General features: G+C 37.8%; 2 protein-coding genes across 5 annotated transcripts; one reads left to right on the top strand and one right to left on the bottom strand.

Moving 5' to 3' along the window:
- Positions 1 to 796: 796 nt before the first annotated feature.
- Positions 797 to 6,053, top strand: LOC111798826 (probable pre-mRNA-splicing factor ATP-dependent RNA helicase DEAH5). Its single transcript, XM_023682164.1, has 2 exons — positions 797 to 4,279; positions 5,407 to 6,053. Exons 1-2 carry the CDS (start codon positions 972 to 974, stop codon positions 5,798 to 5,800), a joined length of 3,702 nt encoding a protein of 1,233 aa, XP_023537932.1. The 5' UTR covers positions 797 to 971; the 3' UTR covers positions 5,801 to 6,053.
- Positions 6,054 to 7,005: 952 nt separating this feature from the next.
- Positions 7,006 to 21,304, bottom strand: LOC111798825 (coiled-coil domain-containing protein SCD2). Of its 4 annotated transcripts, none has more exons than XM_023682159.1 (19): positions 21,082 to 21,304; positions 20,530 to 20,840; positions 19,031 to 19,620; positions 18,458 to 18,533; positions 17,958 to 17,999; positions 17,560 to 17,622; positions 16,862 to 16,911; positions 16,745 to 16,772; positions 14,234 to 14,311; positions 14,006 to 14,116; positions 13,861 to 13,921; positions 12,916 to 13,023; positions 12,692 to 12,810; positions 11,231 to 11,291; positions 10,800 to 10,841; positions 9,629 to 9,669; positions 9,221 to 9,344; positions 7,863 to 8,067; positions 7,006 to 7,249 (listed from the first exon to the last, which is right to left on the bottom strand). In XM_023682159.1, exons 2-18 carry the CDS (start codon positions 20,833 to 20,835, stop codon positions 7,952 to 7,954), a joined length of 2,016 nt encoding a protein of 671 aa, XP_023537927.1. In that variant the 5' UTR covers positions 20,836 to 20,840; positions 21,082 to 21,304; the 3' UTR covers positions 7,006 to 7,249; positions 7,863 to 7,951. The 4 variants fall into 4 exon arrangements, with proteins under 4 accessions (XP_023537927.1, XP_023537930.1, XP_023537928.1 ...); XM_023682162.1 differs by having other exon boundaries at positions 12,692 to 12,807; XM_023682160.1 differs by lacking the exon at positions 21,082 to 21,304 and adding an exon at positions 20,929 to 21,023.
- Positions 21,305 to 21,492: the final 188 nt, after the last annotated feature.

Below are 21,492 nucleotides of genomic sequence, written 5' to 3'. Positions count from 1 at the left end.
TCCTCGAACAAAGTACGTCTCCCCTTAATTGAGGCTCGACTCCTTTGTTTGACATTTGAGTATTCTATTGACATGGCTAAGTTTTAAGGCATGACTCTGATACCATGTTAGTTGAACACGACTCGAGTATTCTATTGACATGACTAAGTTTTAGGGCATGACTCATACCATGTTAGTTGAACACGACTCTCCAGAATGGTATGATATTGTCCTCTTTAAGCATAAGCTCTCATGGTTTTGCTTTGAGCTTCTTCAGAATGCCTCAAACCAATAGAAATAGTATTCCTTGATTATAAACTCATGATCATTCCCTAAATTAGCCGATGTGGGACTTTCATCATCCAACACCTCCCCTCGAACAAAGTACGCCTCCCCTTAATCGAGGCCTGACTCCTTTTCTCTTGGAGTCCTTTGTTCGACATTTGAGGATTCTATTGACATGGCTAAATTTTAGGGCATGGCTCTGATACCATGTTAGTTGAACACGACTCTTCATAATGGTATAATATTGTCCACTTTGAGCATAAGCTCTCATGGCTTTGCTTTCGGCTTACCCAAAATGCCTCGTACCAATGAACTAGTATTCTTTCATTATAAACTCATGATTTCGAAAAATAAATAAGAGAACGGTTAAATAATTAATTTAAACTAAAAAAAATAAAAATAAAAATCGAACAATTTATTATTATTTTTTTTTTTCTTAAAAAATTGATTTATTTTTTAGGGTTTATATATATATATATAGAGGGAAGATTGAACGTATAATAGACCGTATAAAAAGAAAAGGCGTGTAAATATATTGAGCAATGACGGGAGAGGGAATATCAGGGAAGCCTACATGTGCACATTGGGCTTAGTCGATTTCATCCTATGATCAGTTTTATCTACGATAAACCCTAAAAATCTCTCGATCTCTTCATCTTCAGATTGTTTTCATTCGTTTGATTTTGCTGTTTCTCTCCAATTCCACGATGGTTGTTTCCACGGCTAATGGCGACGATGGATTGAAGAAACTCGAGTACTTATCCCTTGTCTCCAAGGTATGTTCTGAGCTTGAAACTCATTTAGGTTTCGGAGATAAAGTTCTTGCTGAGTTCATAACGGAGATGGGGCGGAGCTGTGAGACGGTGGATGAGTTCGATGCCAAATTGAAAGAGAATGGCGCGGAAATGCCTGATTACTTTGTTCGCTCGCTTCTGAGGATCATTCACCTTATTCTTCCTCCGCAGAAGAACAACGAAAAGGAGTTGAAGAAGGATAAGGAATCAGATGGGAAGAAGAGCAAGTTTCGGGCATTGGTGATCGATGATGATCGGGAGAGAGCGAAGGAGCTCGAGAAGGAAATTGAGTTGGAGCTTCGCCAGAAGCGTGGGGACAGAGATGAAGAAGATGATCGATACAAGGGGAGGGCCGGGGACAGAGGAAAAGACAGAGAGAGGGACAGAGACAGAGACAGAGGTAGGGATAGGGATAGGGATAGGGATAGGGATAGGGATAGAGATAGAGATAGAGATAGAGATAGGGATAGGGATAGGGATAGTTACCGGGATCGGGATCGGGATAGAGATAGGCGCAGGGATAGATATGAAAGGGATGAGAGACATGGTGGCAGGGATCGTGACGATGATGGTGATGATGATCACCGGAGAAGCGGAAGGCCAAGGGATCGGAATAGGAAAAATGGATATGAAGAAGATGAGCGTTATGGGGGTGATGCAGAAGCTGGTAATGGCAATTGGAGAGGTGATAGGGACAAGCATACACAAAATGGGCAACACCACCCTGTCGACCAAGAACCTGAATTGTACAAGGTCTACAAGGGTAGAGTTTCCAGAGTGATGGACACGGGTTGCTTTGTCCAACTGAGCGATTTTAGAGGCAAGGAGGGTCTGGTTCATGTTTCTCAGATTGCCACCCGAAGGATTAGCAATGCCAAGGATGTTGTAAAGCGCGATCAAGAGGTTTATGTCAAGGTCATTTCATTTTCAGGGCAAAAGTTGAGCCTTTCTATGAGGGATGTCGATCAGCATTCTGGTAAGGATTTACTACCGCTAAAGAAAAAAGATGCTGACGATGGTCCTAGAATGAATCCTTCAGATTCGAAGGATGAAGGGCCGGTGGTTAGGACTGGCCTTTCTGGGATTAAAATTGTGGAAGATGATGTTACTGTCCCTTCACGCAGACCTTTGAAGCGCATGAGCTCACCTGAGAGATGGGAAGCCAAGCAGCTGATGGCTTCTGGGGTTTTAAGTGTAAGCGAGTATCCTTCTTATGATGACGAGGGAGACGGGTTATTATACCAAGAAGAGGGTGCTGCCGAAGAAGAGCTTGAGATTGAGTTGAATGAGGACGAGCCTGAATTTCTGCAAGGCCAGAGCAGATACTCAATTGATATGTCGCCAGTTAAGATCTTTAAAAATCCGGAAGGGTCACTGAGTCGAGCAGCTGCACTTCAATCTGCACTCATTAAGGAGCGTAGAGAAGTTCGTGAGCAGCAGCAGAGGACCATGCTCGATTCAATTCCAAAGGATCTTAATCGACCTTGGGAAGACCCTATGCCAGAGACTGGTGAGAGACATCTTGCACAGGAGCTCAGGGGTGTTGGCTTGTCGGCCTATGATATGCCAGAGTGGAAGAAGGATGCTTATGGAAAAGATATCAGTTTTGGGCAGAAGTCAAAGCTGTCTATCCAGGAACAGAGGCAGAGCTTACCCATTTACAAGCTGAAGAAAGAACTTGTTCAGGCTGTTCATGATAATCAGGTACTTGTTGTCATTGGCGAGACTGGTTCAGGTAAGACAACACAAGTAACTCAGTATCTTGCTGAAGCTGGGTACACAACATCTGGTAAAATTGGATGTACTCAACCACGTAGGGTGGCTGCAATGTCCGTCGCAAAGAGGGTTGCTGAAGAGTTCGGATGTCGCTTGGGAGAGGAAGTTGGATATGCTATTCGTTTCGAGGATTGTACTGGACCTGATACTGTGATCAAGTATATGACTGATGGTATGCTTCTTAGGGAGATTTTGATTGATGATAATTTGTCTCAGTACTCCGTAATTATGCTTGATGAAGCTCACGAGAGAACGATCTTCACTGATGTTCTTTTTGGGTTGCTGAAGAAACTTGTGAAAAGGAGACCCGATCTTCGTCTGATCGTCACATCCGCTACTTTAGATGCTGAAAAATTTTCAGGATATTTCTTCAATTGTAATATTTTTACAATTCCTGGGAGAACTTTCCCTGTGGAGATCCTCTATACCAAGCAGCCAGAAACTGATTATCTTGATGCTGCCTTAATCACTGTCTTGCAGATCCACTTGACAGAACCTGAAGGAGACGTACTTCTTTTCTTGACTGGTCAGGAGGAGATTGATTTTGCATGTCAGTCGCTCTACGAGAGAATGAAAGGACTTGGTAAAAACGTTCCCGAGTTAATTATTCTACCAGTCTACAGTGCCTTACCCAGTGAAATGCAGTCCAGGATATTTGAACCGGCTCCTCCAGGTAAAAGGAAAGTTGTAGTGGCTACGAACATTGCCGAGGCCTCGTTAACAATAGATGGAATTTTTTATGTTATTGATCCTGGATTCGCTAAACAGAATGTATATAACCCAAAGCAAGGGCTTGATTCTCTTGTTATTACACCAATCTCACAAGCATCAGCCAAACAGCGTGCAGGTCGTGCAGGGCGAACAGGACCTGGAAAATGCTACCGCCTCTATACTGAGAGTGCTTATCGCAATGAGATGTCTCCTACATCAATACCAGAAATCCAGAGGATTAATCTTGGTCATACTACTCTTACTATGAAAGCAATGGGGATAAATGATCTTCTGTCATTTGATTTTATGGATCCACCTTCACCCCAAGCTCTAATTTCAGCAATGGAACAACTTTACAGTCTAGGAGCACTTGACGAAGAAGGACTTCTGACTAAGTTGGGTAGAAAAATGGCCGAGTTTCCGTTAGATCCACCTTTGTCTAAAATGCTGCTAGCTAGTGTGGATCTTGGATGCAGTGATGAGATCTTGACAATAATTGCTATGATTCAGACTGGAAATATCTTTTACAGGCCAAGGGAAAAACAAGCCCAGGCTGATCAGAAAAGGGCCAAATTTTTCCAGCCAGAGGGAGATCATCTGACTTTGCTTGCAGTTTATGAGGCGTGGAAAGCCAAAAACTTTTCAGGCCCCTGGTGTTTTGAGAACTTTGTTCAATCTCGGTCCTTGAGGAGAGCGCAGGACGTGAGGAAACAACTTCTTTCGATTATGGACAAGTATGATCTTCTGTCTCCTCATGATATCATCTTTGTTGAACTGTTGTCTTCAGTTACGATTGTCTATTGTTGTCTTGTCTTGCATGCATGCATTTGCCTTTTAACTATTTTGTTTGAACATAAAGTTTACATGTGCGGAGTAGAGATGGCTGCTCTGTGGGGGGGGGGGGGGGNTGAGCTTTAAAGAGGTGGAGATCGTGTGAAGAGGTTTGAGAGGTTGTTAGGCTTAACATCTCTTTGTGGGCATTGGTTATATGATCTTTTTGTAATTATGAGACAGGTCATATAAATTGGAGTGGAGTCCTTTCCTTTCAGGAGTTTAGGTTGGGATCTCTTTTTGTTGGGCTTATAGTGTATATTCCTTCATTTTTCTCTAGCTTCTTTCACAAAAGGAACCATGTAGTTTACACGCTGGTATGTTATCTAGTATAAATATATTTGGTCTGAATAGATTCAGGCTGAACCAGCAAACTATGTATTCTGTTAAGAATTGTGAGATCTCACATTGATTGGAGAGGAACGAAACATTTCTTATAAGGGTGTGGAAACCTCTTCCTAGTAGATGCGTTTTAAAACCGTGAGGCTGACGGCAACATGTAACGAGCCAAAGCGGACAATATCTGCTAGTGGTGGGCTTGGGCTGTTACAAATGGTATCAGAGCCAGTCACCGGACGATGTGCTGTTACAAATGGTATCAGAGCCAGTCACCAGACGATGTGCTAGCTAGCGAGGATGCTGGCACCTAAGGGGGGTGGATTGTGAGATCCCACATTGATAGGAGAGGGGAACGAAGCATTCCTTATAAGGGTGTGAAAACCTCTCCCTAGTAGACGCGTTTTAAAACCTTGAGGAGAAACCCGAAAGGGAAAGCCCATAAAGGACAATATTTGCTAGCGGTAGGCTTGGGTTGTTACAAGAATACTAGCAAAACGTTGAAGAATTTGGAAAAGGCATCTGAATGAAGTTTCGGCGAGATGCATAATAATGTTTGTATGAAAGTTCGAGTTAAAATGGTTTTGAGGCATAGGTGGTTTACTGTCTTGTATTCTCCAGATACTAACATCTTACTGTTCCTATGAGTCTCTTCCTTCCCTTTCTAACTCCAACACGTTGTTCCTAATTTCAGGTATAAATTGGACGTAGTGAGTGCAGGCAAGAATTTCACTCAGATAAGGAAGGCCATCACAGCCGGATTCTTTTTCCATGCAGCCAGAAAGGATCCTCAAGAGGGTTATCGGACTCTAGTCGAGAACCAACCAGTTTATATCCATCCGAGCAGTGCGTTATTCCAAAGACAGCCCGACTGGGTCATATACCACGAGCTGGTCATGACGACAAAAGAATACATGCGCGAAGTAACAGTCATAGATCCCAAATGGCTCGTTGAATTAGCTCCAAGATACTTCAAAGTTGCAGATCCAACAAAGATGAGCAAGCGAAAGAGGCAAGAGCGTATCGAACCGCTCTACGACAGATATCACGAACCTAACTCTTGGCGATTGAGTAAGAGACGAGCTTAATTAACATGGTTCGTTCTATGCCGAATTTGACTGACTGTATATAGAAATCCTGTTGTATAAGCTGTTGAGGGTAAAAAGGCATTAGAAGAGGTCTTCCCATTAGTGGGAGAGGTCTTTTAGCTGTAGTTAGAGGTAATTGAAGAGAGAGTGTGGGAGAGGGAACTTGGGTGTCAAATCTTCCGCTATCACTGAAGCGTTGAGTTTTATTAATTTCATCATTCTTTTGCCCCTATGCAAGAAATCTTTGATACAAGCTTTTTTCTTTTTTCTTTGGAAAGGACGAGGAAAGATACCGTCGTCCATACCCATTTAGTGACTTTGGCATTGGACGTTCCAAAAATGGGGTACTATCGGGTCGGGTGAATTCAATAATAGACACATGGTGACATTTCAGCCTTCCTTCTCCTTTCAGGGCCTACTCGAAAGAGAATTTAGTGTTTCTTGGTCATGAATATCTGAATAGGATGAACCGTCCCGTGGTTTGCTTTGGAACAAAATAATTAGAATTAAGCTCGTTGAACTGAAATGGAGGCGGGAATGGCCAAGATTTATCTCCGATACAATATGAATAGAATTCGATTCTCTTTCATGTATTTTGATTTTTCTTCTTTTCATATTAGATTTCTTCATTTTCCTAAAGCACATCTAATTGATATGTGTGATACATGTAGAACTCGTTTAGTTCATCCTATTAACTCGGCTCATCTAAAATAAGTATCTTAAAAATTTGGTAATCTCACTTAATCTCTAATTGTATTTTTTTTTCTTTATATTTTTAATCAATAATAATAAGATGAATAAGACTTTGTAAAGAATGTGAGTGTACAAAATAAACTTGGTAGCTAATTATTTCTAACTCCCACATGATAAAAAATAGTAAAAGGTCTCGAGCAGAAAATGATCCTATTTAACCACTATATAATCGGGAATCTAGAGTGACTGTTTCATTAATAATAATTTTTAACTTTAAATTATAAATTTGGTTCTGATAATTTAAAAAAAAATAATAAAAAATTAGCATTTTCTACTTGTAATTTGATAAAATCCTTTAAATAATCCATATCTTTAATACAATTCTATAAAAGGGGCTGTTTCTTAGAGTTCTATTAAACTATAAAACATGATTCTAACAATTTCAACTTTCTAAAAAATTTAATAATTACATGACATTCCTAATCTTATAAATTAGACTAAAGGCTCTGAAATAAGTCAAAATTGAAACTCTAGTGGAAGAGCAGGCCGTTTATTACTTAATTTAGGAGCATCATAATTAAATTACATAGTTCTTAGGGTCACAATCAAGACCACATGTAAGCTTAAAAAATAAAACAAATGAGAAATTGAAGAGTATTAGCTGATGATCCTCAAGAACACCAACCTTCTCATGACGAAACAGATGAGAAATATAGAGGAATCGAGTGTGTAATATGAACTCTGAGAATCTTCCATCTGCACCAGAAACCATAAAATAAAAAAAAAAAAGATTTATTTCCCGACAATAATAATAATAAACTTAGACCTCCGATCCTAGTTTGAGTTTCATTCGATTTTTGTTCTTAAATTTTAAACATTACTATTTTAACTTTAGGGAAAACCGCTAATGAATTTACTCTCCCTGATTTTACTGTAAAAGAAGAAAGATTAATTCGACTGAATCTTGACTTCTTGATCTTCTCCTTTCTTTCACTCTTTTACTCTCCTATAAAGAGTAAAGAAAAATTAGAAAAATTAATAATTCGACTGAACAGGACAATGGCCAGTCTCGAATCTGTTTTTTCCTTCACCTTCAAACACCCGGTAAAGCCTTCAATAAATCCTAAAATTAACCCCTATAATAATTTCCATTAGAAAAAGACACTCTATGAACATATTTTCAAATTTTTTTCAAGACTAGTCTTTTTTTTTTTTTTTTTCCTTGGAAAAATCAACAATAGAGACCAATTTTAAGCTTTATTAAAAGTTCTTAAACTGTATTCTTAACATTTATGAAATTAGGGTTTAAACTTAGTTCATTCCTGTCTAGCTAGTTGCGTAATAGACCTGATGATTAAATAAATTGTACCTTATTAAATTGGCAGGTGGATGCAGAGGGAGGCCTTCAGGAGATGAATATGAATGAATACTCTCATGGAAATGAAGTTCACCGTAACTTCAGAAGTCAGATTGACGAGGTTTGCGGTTAGTGTTCATCTCTAGCCCTCTGCGAGATATTTCCCATAGCTGGTTTTCAATGCCTAGCTTCCTCAGCTCTATCAGCCCTCGCTCAACTGTTCCATATATCATTAAAATAATCGGTGCTGTACACCTCTCCATATGCCAATCAAACAAATTTTTTATACCGAAAATCACTTGAAACGAGATATATTATGAGGTGTGAATCCAATTTATAATATTGTGTTTTTGAAGATTAAATCCGAAATCAAAGGAAAACAAAGTTTGTATGTATCTCCTAATGTATTTTCATTTATTTTGGTTCATAACTCTCCTTTAGTTCATTTATTTTTGGTTCATATTCTTATTTTTTTGGTTCATAACTCTCATTTATTTGGTTCATAACTCTCATTTATTTGATTCATCTTCCATTTTGACACATGAATCATCTTGATTCATATGACATTAATGCTTCTATGCCTATATAAAGGGTTGTTTAAGATGGTTGAGATGTATAGAGTTTGAGTTTGTGTATGATCTTGTATTTGTTGAGTGACATTTGGGAGGAACTTTGTTGAGAGTTTTTGTAGTGTGAGAGTGTGAGATATACACTTTGTAAACACTTGGATTATTGAGTTTGGTTCCTATCCGTGGATGTAGGGAAATTTCTTCTCTCCAAACCACGTAAATCTTTGTGTCTCTTTGTTTAATTTCTGTTTGTGGTTGTGTGAATGCGATCGATCTTACTTCCACTTGTCGCAAGATCGAGGTGAAAAGGAAGTCTTTGGAAAAGAAAATAGGTAAAAAAATTTGGGAATGAAAAATGGAAATGACCTGATCCTATGAGGGAGGAAGGTTGGTCATTCCCAAAATCAAGAATCAAGTTTTTAAAAACTTGTTAAACTTCTAACCTTTCGCAAACATTAACAACGGAGAAGAGGGAGGAGGCTAATTTTGATCTTGATCTTGGTAAGGCACAATGACACCAAACGTGCTCAATTATAATATATCCATACGCTTTTAGGTTGGTCATAACTCATAAGAAGCAAACTATCTATGGGTAGCCCATTCAAGGTTTTCATCAGCAGCCTTCACTGGAGGCTCTCTTGACAAATGTAGGCAGTTTTCTTCGATTCTAAATTTAGATTCTAGACTAAAGTAAGTAGCTAACTATCAGGTGGGTAAAATCCATCCAAGAATTGAGATGAAAATTTCTCTCCTCACAAAATTGATTTAGAGAATGCGGCGTGAAAGAGAAAGAGAACGAACCATCAACGGCATCATGAGAAGAGTGTTTGTTACTGTGGTTGATCCAGAACTCCAAGCGTTCACCAACGATGTCTGGTTCGAGTTCTTCATTTTTTGCTCTCCTCCAGAAATAAGTGAGCCAAGCCTATATCATAAATAAAAATTATCTTTATGCGGCTCTAAGGAAACAAGCCCATAAAATAGTATATACAATTGATTTTCTAATTTTGATAATTTGATAATCAATTCAAATATTTTTTTATAGATCCTGTTTGAAAACGTTTGACTTATTAATTTTTTGATTCAGCTTTCAATTTATAAATTATAAGTGCTCAAGAGAGTTTTTTAAAAATAGATTTCAAACGCAATCCATGTAAACACACACACACATGGATAAACAAGTTGACTAAATAGAGGAAGTCAAAATACCTGCTTAAAAGATACATCCTCTGCCTCCTCGTGGCTTAATTCTGCAAGGGCATTTCATTTAAAACAATTAGTATAAGGTTCACAAGAACTGAAGAGAGTCCGCTTAATTTGTAATTCGGTAGTTAAAAGTAAAAACTTGAAAAACAATAATAAATTTATAGCATGCACAAGACTCAGTAATAATAGTTAAACGTTAGCCTCTCACTGTTTATGATCTAAAACTAAACCAGAGAGCCTAAAACCACTAATGATATTGTCCATTTTGAGCATAAGCTCTCATGGCTTTACTTTCGGTTTTTCCAAAAGGCCTCATACCAAGTGTTCCTTACTTATAAACCCATGAACTTCCTCTTAATTAACTAACGTGGGACTACTCCTCTCAATAATCCTCACCATTGGACTCCTTACAGATAACAGAAATGTTCTCATTCGTCTACGCAAGCTCTGAACAACTACTTTTCAAGATTGCGATGATTATGAATCATGTAACGGATAGAAAGATTCTATTAGTTGGCAATTGATAGACACTTCTCATAATGAATTACGTTATCAATAACTTCGATTTGGTCACAAGTGGAAAGTTATTTTTAGAAATATCGTGTTAGGCATCCAACTAAGATAAATGTGTTAATCACATAAAAACAAACACAATAAAGATAACAATAGAAAACCAACACCCCTCTATTGGGAGTACTTCAACAGGGAGTGGGGTTATTAGTGCTTTTCTCCCAGCTTTTCGAGAGAGTTTGGTTCTCTCCTAGATAGTTGTCCACAAAAAATTCCTTCTCACTGTAAACCAAAAACCCCTACATAACTTCCACACTCCTTCTTTACTGTTTGCGCACGATCCAAAAGGGTCCCGTCCCTAACCGTTTCCATCACTCTATCCCCTCTTTACCCTTTTCTAGAATAAGTACGAATAATTGGAGGCCTCAACATCAGTCCAAAAACTAGTGTAGTATGCAAAAGAAATGAGCAAAACTTATTAGCACGACTCTTAATATATTGATTTCCATTTTTAAAACCTCATGTATATCATAAATTACTCCCAAGTAAATGTGTTGTACTTCAAGTCATACTACAAACCTTTCTCATGTCTTACATAAATACCAAATTTAGACCACATAAAAGTAGAAACGAAAAGAGTATTTAGTGTTTTCAGATAACATACCAAAGGCTTCGAATTGTCCTTCTATTGGCAGCTTCGCCTCATCTACGCAATAGCAAGAACGGAAAACACAGTTAGAATGCTCGTATTAACCCTCACGTCCCTTACCTGAATCTATGACAGCTAGAATTAATGGAAAATCGGACAATTATGTAGTCTCATTTATATTGGAACTAACAGCATCAGTGAAGACTCCCGATGCTCCTAATCAGTACCAATAAAGACTAAGCGTGGACAAAATAAGTTAGTGTGTAGAACTTCGGCAAAAATATTCTAGAACTAAATGGGATTGGAAGTTCAATATCAAACGTGTAAACCAAAATGCAGTTCAAATTCCAGTGGAGAAGGTATATTTTGTTGTCTTCCAATGTTTATCTCATGCATAATTTGACAATCGGTACAGTCAATAGAACTTCTTTTATATGATTTCTCACCTGGTTTTAGCAAATTTGCACGTCGCTCACGAGCCATTGCAAGAGCCACTGCGTCCTCTACCTTCAAAATAATTTCATTAGAAACTTATAGTCACATAAATAAATAAAAAATAAATATTAATAACTGAGCTACAAGTTGAAGTGAAAAAATTCATGATTAGATTTTGAAACACTCCAACTTGACATGGAAACATCTTTACCACTCATATTCATGTAAAATTGAATTGAAATAGTAAAATATTTAGAGTTAAAAAACGTGAGTGCAGAGGTGAATACTTAAAGATAGCTCAAGACCAGATATGATATAATTATATGACTGATCAGTTTACTGATATGGATTGGTCATGAAAGAGCCTTGATAGTATATGAAACTCTATTTCACTGAACAGATATTCTTGTATTATGGTAAGTTTCATGGTACAAACATACTAACCAAGAGAATTGCATCTCTCCCTTAACGTTTTCACTGAACTGATTGGTCATGAAAGAGCCTTGATAGTATATGAAACTCTATTTCACTGAACAGATATTCTTGTATTATGGTAAGTTTCATGGTACAAACATACTAACCAAGAGAATTGCATCTCTCCCTTAACGTTTTCCACAAGATATCATTTTTGCTATACTAAATGAAGAAGCATATAATTATAGGCATGATATGCGGAAAGTAACACCATTATCTAAGAACCTGAATACAAGTGACAGGGATGCGCTAATTAATACATTTTCCGAAAAAAATACTAATATCTTTTAATATGTTCCATTGCTGTTAATACATTTTCGTAAAATATATTTGTATAATCTAATATGTTTCATTACTTCCAGGTGTGAAGATTTAGAGATAAATGAATTTCATGCAACATTAAATTTAATGAAGATGCAAATTTGAAAAAGCATATTATATTTCATCCCTTGCAAAATAGAGAAAAATAGATGCTGCCATGCAACATTCAATTTAATGAAGATGCAAATTTGAAAAAGCATATTATATTTCATCCCTTGCAAAATAGAGAAAAATAGATGCTGCTGGAGCTCAAAACAGAAACTCTGTTGTTGCCTCGAGTCTTGTATTTCATTCCTCTCTCCTTTCCAATTTTTATTTGCCGTTCGTACTGAGTAACCATCAAGTTATTGTAACCTACCCCCTCTCTTCCTGGGTTTTTTCAAGGGTTGTTAGTGGGCCAGGTTCTCACCGCGTGTCCTTTTTTAGTCTCCCCTCTCTCTCTCTTTTGCTTAGCTTCAATGGTACATTCTCTCGTGTTGCTTATTTATTGAAGTACCATAGATAATTATTTTTTATTTCTTTTTCTAAAAGGATGAGTTCCTGGTGTCCATTGAATAGTGAAGACTCCCTGTCGTGGAAATTTTTTCTTTGTTCTATTAATCTAGAAGATTAAATTAAAATATTAAAAAAAAGCAGTGAATTTGCAAGACTTTCAAGTGTATAAATATAGCTGGAACCTTCAATGTAGCCAGCTCCCGTAAACCTCTCTCCACTACAAGCATGCTCTCGACATTTGCCTCACTAGAATGTTCATTCAAGTCTCGTTGATTTTCTCTGCCCTCCAAATTATTGGCTTCTGATTGTAATAGAAAAGTGTAACAACGTCAATGAATAAGAACCATAGGAAAAATGAGAGAGAGATCTTAAACATTTCCATCACTTGACAAAGAGTTTCTTTTACCTGTCTCCTCTTTTGCTTTCTTTCCAGCTTCCAAGACATCATCAACAGGACTTGAAGTAAAAGATGACCAGTATTCAGATCTTGCTCCAGCAACCTCAGCATGAATACCTGCCAAGTATTTAGTTAAAAAAAGAAAAAAAAAATTATCAGCCTATGTATCTCTGAGTTAGTCCAGAGGTAGTTGAAATCCACCATAGGGCATATGACAGAAGATATTCATTGTTCCATAGAAAACTGAGAAATTGTCTCCATGACTCTATCAATGATTGTACGAGTCAGAAAGAATAGTTAGAAAAGCTAACAGTTATACTTGATCTACAAGAATGGGAACCAGTGTGTTTGAAAAATGAAAAAACAATTTTGACATACAATGGCGTGGACTACATCCAAAACTTCAACATGCCCAAAGGACTATTTCAAGTTTATTGGATAGAAGCTGCTTATTCCAACTGGGAATAACGCATGTCCTGTGAATAACCATCCCATAATGCCCATTAACGTCTGAATTTGTTAATAGTCATGCAAATCAAGATCATAACAGGTTTTTTAGACAAGATCCTGGTAAAGACTTCTAAACTTTATTAACTGCCTGATATTCATTTTACGTCAAAATATTAGTTATGTTCCACTATTTTCACGTTGATTTTAAATTTACAACTCGCTAATATTATTGTTTCATTGCTATTCAAGTTAAGAATGAACATTAAAAAAATGAGATTTTTTTGTCTAGGTCCCAAGATAAGGAAAATGGCCCAATATCTATCTTTTCATTTGCAGCTCTAGTTCAAAGCAAAGTGGACAAAGGATTCTATGGTGCGGATCTCACTCTTGGGACCAGACTGTTTGTTGCAGCAGAGAATAGGGTATCTGGATATTGTAATTCTGGGAAATTTGAAAGAACACAAGAGTACGCCATGCAAGTTCCATAGAAGAAAAAAAAATCACCGTAACGGACGCATAAGCTCCAGTATCGAGCAAGCCAACACCTCTTCAAAACAACCTCTTCCTAGCATTAAAGAAGTATTTCAGACAAGTATGCCTAAGATAGGACCAGAAAGGAAGTAAGTACTCTGAAACGTGAACTGCAGACCATTTCTTCCTTAGTCAGTTTCATTCTATGGGTCATAATCCTAAGCGACTGCAACTCAGCCTCGGCTTCGTGCAAATGCTCCAAAGCAGATGTTGCCTCATCCCTTGCAGTCTGAGTCAAAGTACCAATGAGTGAAAGTTAATAGATCATTCATATTTTATGCCCATCCAATAATGCCAATACTAGTAGGAAATAATTTCTTTTATACAGATTTCAACTTCTGCATACCTCTGCTTCAGTTTTAAGTGCAGCAATATGCTGAGTACCTCTGCCCCCTTGAGATTGTGATGCAACTCTCAAAGCAGCCTGCAAGGAGGGGGTGGATTCACCTTACTTACACAACACACGTATCAAGGACATAATCCTTTGTTAAATATAAATAGACCAAACATTAAAAGAGAAGGATAGATTATTATAGTTCCAGACTCTTCTATCTCGAGCCTGTTAACCAAACTAAAGCGACTTCGTCAGCTGAATGGGCTAACTTTTTCTTGAGACGAGATTCTGTGATTTTTACGACCGTTCCTTTAAATGTCTTATCAAATCTACACGAGGAGGAATTATATTCTATCTTAACCGTGCACGAGAGAGAGGATGCCATTATAAGTGTACAAAGAGTAGATTCAGGCACATTCGGAAAAAGAGGGGATGAGCTGTCGTCGGCATCTTCGTCTGAAGGGAGAAAGGTCGGGGGGACAGAGATTGTGGGGGGACTTACATTTTTTTCTTGGGTGGAGAACAATCTGACAGAATCTTCAATAAACAACAAAATAAACCTTCATCCCCGACGAGGGATTAAGTATAATTAAGTCTTGTTTCTCTTCGGGACCTTTTCCTCTCCCCAAATTCCCAAAAACTCTTCCACAAAACTGATTGCATGAATGGCTTTATATGGATTCAGAAAATCTGGAATAAAAGAGAGTTTTCTGGCAATCACAAAAGTGGTTAACTCGGGAGGAAAGCACAATCTGGTTGTGCATGGTGTTTGGTGTCCCCCTGCTATGGTGGCAACAATAGAATCCAAATAATCCAAATAATCTGCTAACAAGTTTTCTGGAAATCACGAAATTGGTTAACTCGGGAGGATAGCAGAATCTGGTTGTGCATGGTGTTTGGTGTTTGGTGGCCTCCTGTTATGGTGGTCACAACAGAATCAAAATAATCTGCTAACAAACACAATAGAATTAATGTGGCCGCCTGTTATGGTGTTTGGGAGAAAGTTCAAAACATTCCCCTGCATTTATAGAATCTGAAGGCGATTGAGGCAATTGGTGGCTTTGAAGGGTATGGGGAAAAAAGCTCCTTACTTCTTGATTGGGTTGATGTGGGTGTTGAAGTCGGGAATAATTATTGTGGTTTTATCCAAACTGAAGTGAGTCTGATCCAGCCAACAGCAAGTGGAAGCGGATATCCTAGAAAGATTCATGATTTGTTTTCAAGAAGTGGAGCCCCTAAATTACGAGGCAGTGACGAAAGAACGAGAGCTTTCTGGAGTCGAGAAGATGTTTGAAGACAATCTAACAACACTGGCGTGGTCGCCCCGAAAAAGACCGTCACGGAACAAACAGAAAGCCAAGACACTGAATGTTCCAGAGGGATTCACAATTAGCAAAGTGGTTCAAAGTTCAAAAAGTGCCTTGGGCTCGCTCAGATTGAACTTCCACTTTTTTGAGGTCACAACCATGAGAGCCAATGGATGGCTTGTTAAACTCATCATTCAAATTTAAAGAGTGCACACTTCCTAAAGTAAAGAGATCAAATAGACCCAATATCTAAAGACACATTGAAATAATTCGAAAGTACCTATTAATACAAGAAGCAAACTTAATTTAACCTAAGAAGTCATTTGCATCATGATTATAAAAGTAGAATAATAAGGAAACTGAATTCAAGCACATGTTACACACTACCACAAGTAAGACAGTTACTCAAATTCTATAACGTTTGTCCTCATTTCAAGCAAGAAAAACAATAAGGTTCATCCACACAATTAAGAACACTAAATACGAGCACTATTTTTTAAAGTTATTGCTCTTATTACTTCCATTTTTTAATTGTTCTTTTATATTTTCAACTGTTGACATTAATAACATAGAATGGCTGTTTCAGTTTATATTACCGACGTCGTTTCAAGTAGTAGCACTTGTTTCAAATTCCTCCAACGATTCCTTCAAAATCTGGGCATTTGGTTTCTAGGTGATGGGAAGGCTCTCAAAAGTACACGGAAGAAATCTTTAGATTTCAAAACTAGGTAGAACAGAGGGCCAGTGGAGTGGTTACTTTATGCGAGACACTTATTAACATACTTCTCCATTGTATAAGCTATAGAAAGGACACCTATTATAATTATGAAGGTCAATTGTTAGATCTCACACACCCACAATTGTTAAATTCAAANGTATCTTCTAGTTTAAGAAGTTATCGAACAGTTTCAAGGATACGCTGCATTAGCAGCAAACAAGCATGCATCCACACTGTCAATTGTCATTGATCCTTGATCTATTATGATTCCTTGACTTTTAGGACATCCAACTTTTAGTGTGTAGCATGGAATTTAGGAATCACACTGGCATAGTAAATACACACTTATCTCCCGGTTCCACTGTCCTTTTAAAGGATATTGGGAAAGTTCAACCTGATGGTCCTTTTCCATGGAGGCAGCTGAATATTAACTCATACAGTGCAAAATTATTCAGAAGAAAAGAAATTGATAATATTGCCAGTTTTAGTAGGACAAACCTCTCTCTGCTGCAGAGCTGCCTCCTTCCTGGAAGCAAAACAGTAATGAATTATTAGATATTATGAAAACTGAAGTGGCTTGCAAGTTGGAAGTGGATAGAAAGGTCGGGAGCTAGCCTGCTCAAAAGACGGGCTTCCAGTGTTACACCTTCTCCAAGCATAGAAACCTAAAAATCACATTTAAATACTCAAAATGTGTACATTGGATGAGATTATTTATTTGACGATGTTGGGATGTTCCAATCATTATACCATAGATTAAGTTCTGTACCAGTAAACGAACGGTTATGCAACAACTATGAAGTGTAACACAACATGGACTATACCACACGTATGCAACAGAGTTGTTACAAAAGGAACCAAGCGGGTTAGTTCATCAGAAAGATACCCTACCCAAGAATTTTCTTTCTGGGCCTTGGAAGAAAGAAACTCGTTAAAAACATTTAGATAGACGACTTGTTTGTTCCAGAAATCATTTAAAAAAAAAAAAAAAATTCCACTCTAATAGTGGGAAGCAAAATCAGATGGAATGCAAATATAATTCCAATGACTAACACCATAAATACTAACGAAGACAAACCAGAAGAAGAAGAGGAAAAAGAGAACTGCGTTCACGGGATGGCATGAATTAATCTATAGATTGTCCAGTGGCAACGCGAATAATTCAGTGAACTAGTAGGGATAAATGGACGATATTTTAAAGGTTGTTTTTGTAGATATAAAATTAGTATTTTCCCATAGCATGAGCAGAGTATTTTAAGTGAAAATAATGCTTCCAAATAGTGGAGAAGATACAAGCCAGCTTTTTTTTTTACCTGATTCTCAAGCTGTCGGGCTCTAGCTTCTGCTTCCTCACATCTTTCTTCTGCAAGTCGAAGCTGGGGAGGCACATATTAGATACATGCCAAATGAAATAAATGAAAATCCTATCAATGTTAGGACATTATGTAGAGTTACGTATTGTGCTTGCACTAGATTAGTCAGACTGAGCCAAGTAGTTTAGGAGAAGTCTGGGCATTGAACTAGTTTTCATATAAAAAACAAATGAGCTCTTCAATTACAGAGCCTTTTTTTCTTAATTAAATCAGTGATTTTGAAAACAGGATTGTTCCATTCAGGTATAAATTGTTCGTGTTGAACTGATGACACTAATTATACAAGAAACAGCCAATAACACTCGCATAAGAAGAACCGGAAAAGTTGTTGGCATCACCTTTTCAACTAAACTTTCATTTTCCTCCTGTACCATATCAAGCTGCACAAATATCATAATTATCATTAGCAGAATCTGGAAAGACCAATATCTTTATACATGCTTCTAAATATCTCAGTTCAGACAAGGAAGTAGAAACGAAGCACGTTAACTTGATCTTAAATAACAAAAAGAAAAACTCAGCACAAGAAGCACATAAAGTTGTAATTCCTTTCTGGAAAGACTAGACCAGTAGACCTCTAAAATGGCCAGATACATTTCGTGTGATAAATCGTCCATTATTTGGATTCTTCCAGCCAGCTAGCTGGGTCAGCAGAAACATATGACTGTGGGTGAGATGAAGACATTATTTCTGAATGGATGTTGCAAAATAAAAGAAAGAAAAGAAAATGAAGATGGAGATGATATTTGTGTGAGTGACAGTAAATTGACGTGTTAATCTTTAATGAATTTAAGGGACTCGACTCAGACTATTAATTGGCTGTAAGGGTACCCTATACCTCATCTTGTAAAGCAGAACTGGAAGGCTGGTTGTTATTGTCTCTGAAGTTTATGCTTCCCATATCCAAAGACAGCCTGTTCAAGGACCAGCACAATCATGGAATAGACATTCGAGCAGCAAATATTAGCGACAAGAATTAAACCTCAATATGAAAATTTAGCAAGCTATGAAAAGGTAGTGGAAATCAAAGTTCTTTGATAACAACAAGATGCATTGCCTTTACTCCCAAATAAGAGTTCTTTTAAATAACAAAAAATAAAAAAAATAAAAAAAACACGTTAACAAAGCAATAAAATCCTAAACACTGCTAACAAAGACTGCATCTTATGGTATCCAAACCACCATGCCCAGACTGTTATCAACATAGGATTTTCTAAATACAAATACTATCAACACAAAATGTTCGCACTATCAAGCCTTCAAGAAGATAACTGTTTTGGTCAGTGATCTAACATTAAGTTGTAATTACATAGCTATACATAAGAATGGTGTTTCTCTGTCTGAAAAATTAGCATAGTAGCCAAAAGGGACATATTGATGATAATGATATAAGAAATACATTGGCTAATACCTCTTATCTCTTTTGGCGTCAAACTGGCCCTCTTTTGGAGTTATTGGAAAGCTTGGTCTAAGTGATATTTTAGGATCAAACTGACCTTCTTTCGGAGTTACGGGCAACGTTGGTCTAAGTGACATTTTGGTATCAAATTGACTATCCTTTGGTGTTACAGGCAAGGTTGATCTAAGTGATGCTCTAGTATCAGATTGACTCTCTTTTGGAGTTACAGGCAAGGCTGGTCTAAGTGATGTTCTAGAATCAGATTGACTCTCCTTCGGAGTTACTGGCAATGTTGGTTTAAGTGATATAGATACAGAAGAGGGTACCAATGGAACTGTCTTGACTCCTAAATTGGGACGACTAACTGATGCTGTACGAGTAGATGTAGGTTGCTCTACGGAGTTGGGAAGCTGGGATGGTCGACTAACTGTTGAAGTGCGAGTAATGGGTGCTTGTTCAGCATTAGTATCAGAACGAGATGGTCGTTGTCCTAGTGCTGTACGAGCCGACATTGGTTGCTCCATATGATTTACAGTTTGAGATGCTCGACCCCCCAATCCCACATGTCCAGAAGTAGGTTCTTGAGTAGTACGAGCAGACGGCTATATTTAAAGTTTAATCACGTATTAGACTTGCAAGTAAAACATGAAAATAACATTTATTAGTAGTATAACACAGATGGCTATAATGATTATATAATGATGCAAATGAGAAATTAACGTAAAAGAAAATCAAAGGCTAACTGCACAATCTAACTGCTCAAGAAGATCTCTAGATTGTGTTGACGTTTAAAACTAAAATATTAATTCATAATGGGGTTTATGACTAATCAAAATGCTACAAAACAAGAATGAGATCATATTAAGATGAGACACAATCCATCTTTATCAATTTGGAGTTTGGTGATTCTTTTAGTTCAACTAATACATGTCCATTTAACATTTAATTGTCTCATATGCTCCAATTTGGACGAAAAGAATCGCATACTAATTTGCATAAAGAATTAGATAGCGTCGAGTATTATTGGATGTGAGTCCCACATTGGTTAATTTAGTGGAAGATCATAGGTGTATAAGCGAGGAATACTATCTCCATTGGTATGAGGCCTTTTAGGGAAGCCCAAAGCAAAGCCATGAGAGCTTATGCTCAAAGTGGACAATATCATACCATTGTGGAGAGTCGTGATTCCTAACGGATGACACTTTTTCGTTCTCACGGCTATGTTATCAAGCTAAAAGATCTCTATATCTGTGCTTTCACCATTGCAAGGCAAGGGAAAATAGCTTCTATTTGAAAAGGAGAAAGCCGAAGCTAATAGCTAACATGTTCTCAGTCAAGATTAAGAAAATGGATGTTTAACGATAAGCTGTAACCTAGAAATTCAAATAGTAAGAAGCGAGTAGAAACAGCACTAACCTTCATGCATGAACTATCACACGCATGAATTATATGAAGAAACAGAATGTCATGCAAACCTGAACAAATATATTGTAACTAAAACCGATTTTTACCATAGGAGAGCGGGATCTGACTGATCTTCCACCTGCTAATCCAATGCCCCCTGTGCCACTCGCCAAACTCAAATCATAAGAAAGATCATCTTCTTCATCCTCGTCGTCAGCTGAACTTGCCATCACTTTTGCAAGCCTTTGCGCTGCAGCTTTCGTTGCATTGTTCTGTCCTCTCTTCGAATTTGCCACGCCAGCCGAACCTGATCGCGCATGGTGGCCATACGGTTGTACCAATGGCGACGCTGGTCCCAGTGGAGTGCCAGCGTTACTTTTCTGTCGAGTGTAAACTGGTTTAATCCGATCCATAGCTCCTGTTATCCACCACAATCGAAGTACTCAACGAGATTATGATTAAAGAAAAAGTTTATACATACATGCAGTATACGATTAGAAACACACCTGCTACATATATTGAGCCAAATTCCAACACAAATCAATACGGATGAAAATTATTTGTAAAATCCAAATCGAAATAGGATTTCACAAATTTCAGAGAAAAGCCGAACAATCGAACAATCAAAAAATGAAAAAAGAACGCGCAAGTTCGCTCACCTTTGTGATCTTTGAGCAGTGGATTCGAAAATCAGATCGTCCGTTGCAATCGACTCACGAACTAATTCATATTCAGCGACATTGAATCTCGACGTACAGATTGGAAAAACAAAACTTCCTCCGGATTAAACCTCCATGATTACGAAAATGGATTGCGAATGTCGTTGCTGGAAATCGAAGCAAGTTACGAAATGGAAAGAGTCCAACACGAACACGGAGGAGGTTGAGAAAACGACGGAAGCAAGTAACGCAATGCGAATCTGTTTGTTCTTTTGGGCGTGCCGCGGTTTTTGGTTGGGAACGGTTAGTTCGTTTATTTTTCATAATTTTCATTTCGGTCCCTCACCCTATTTTATTTTCACCCGCCAACCCTTTTCCTCAATTTTCATTTAGTCCCTCATCTTCCTCAAT

The sequence above is a fragment of the Cucurbita pepo genome, chromosome LG07 (genome assembly GCF_002806865.2).
Source record: "Cucurbita pepo subsp. pepo cultivar mu-cu-16 chromosome LG07, ASM280686v2, whole genome shotgun sequence".
Taxonomy (NCBI): Eukaryota; Viridiplantae; Streptophyta; class Magnoliopsida; order Cucurbitales; family Cucurbitaceae; genus Cucurbita; species Cucurbita pepo.
The sequence above is the reverse complement of the archived record's forward strand: the minus strand, read 5'-3'. Positions and strand labels throughout refer to the sequence as shown.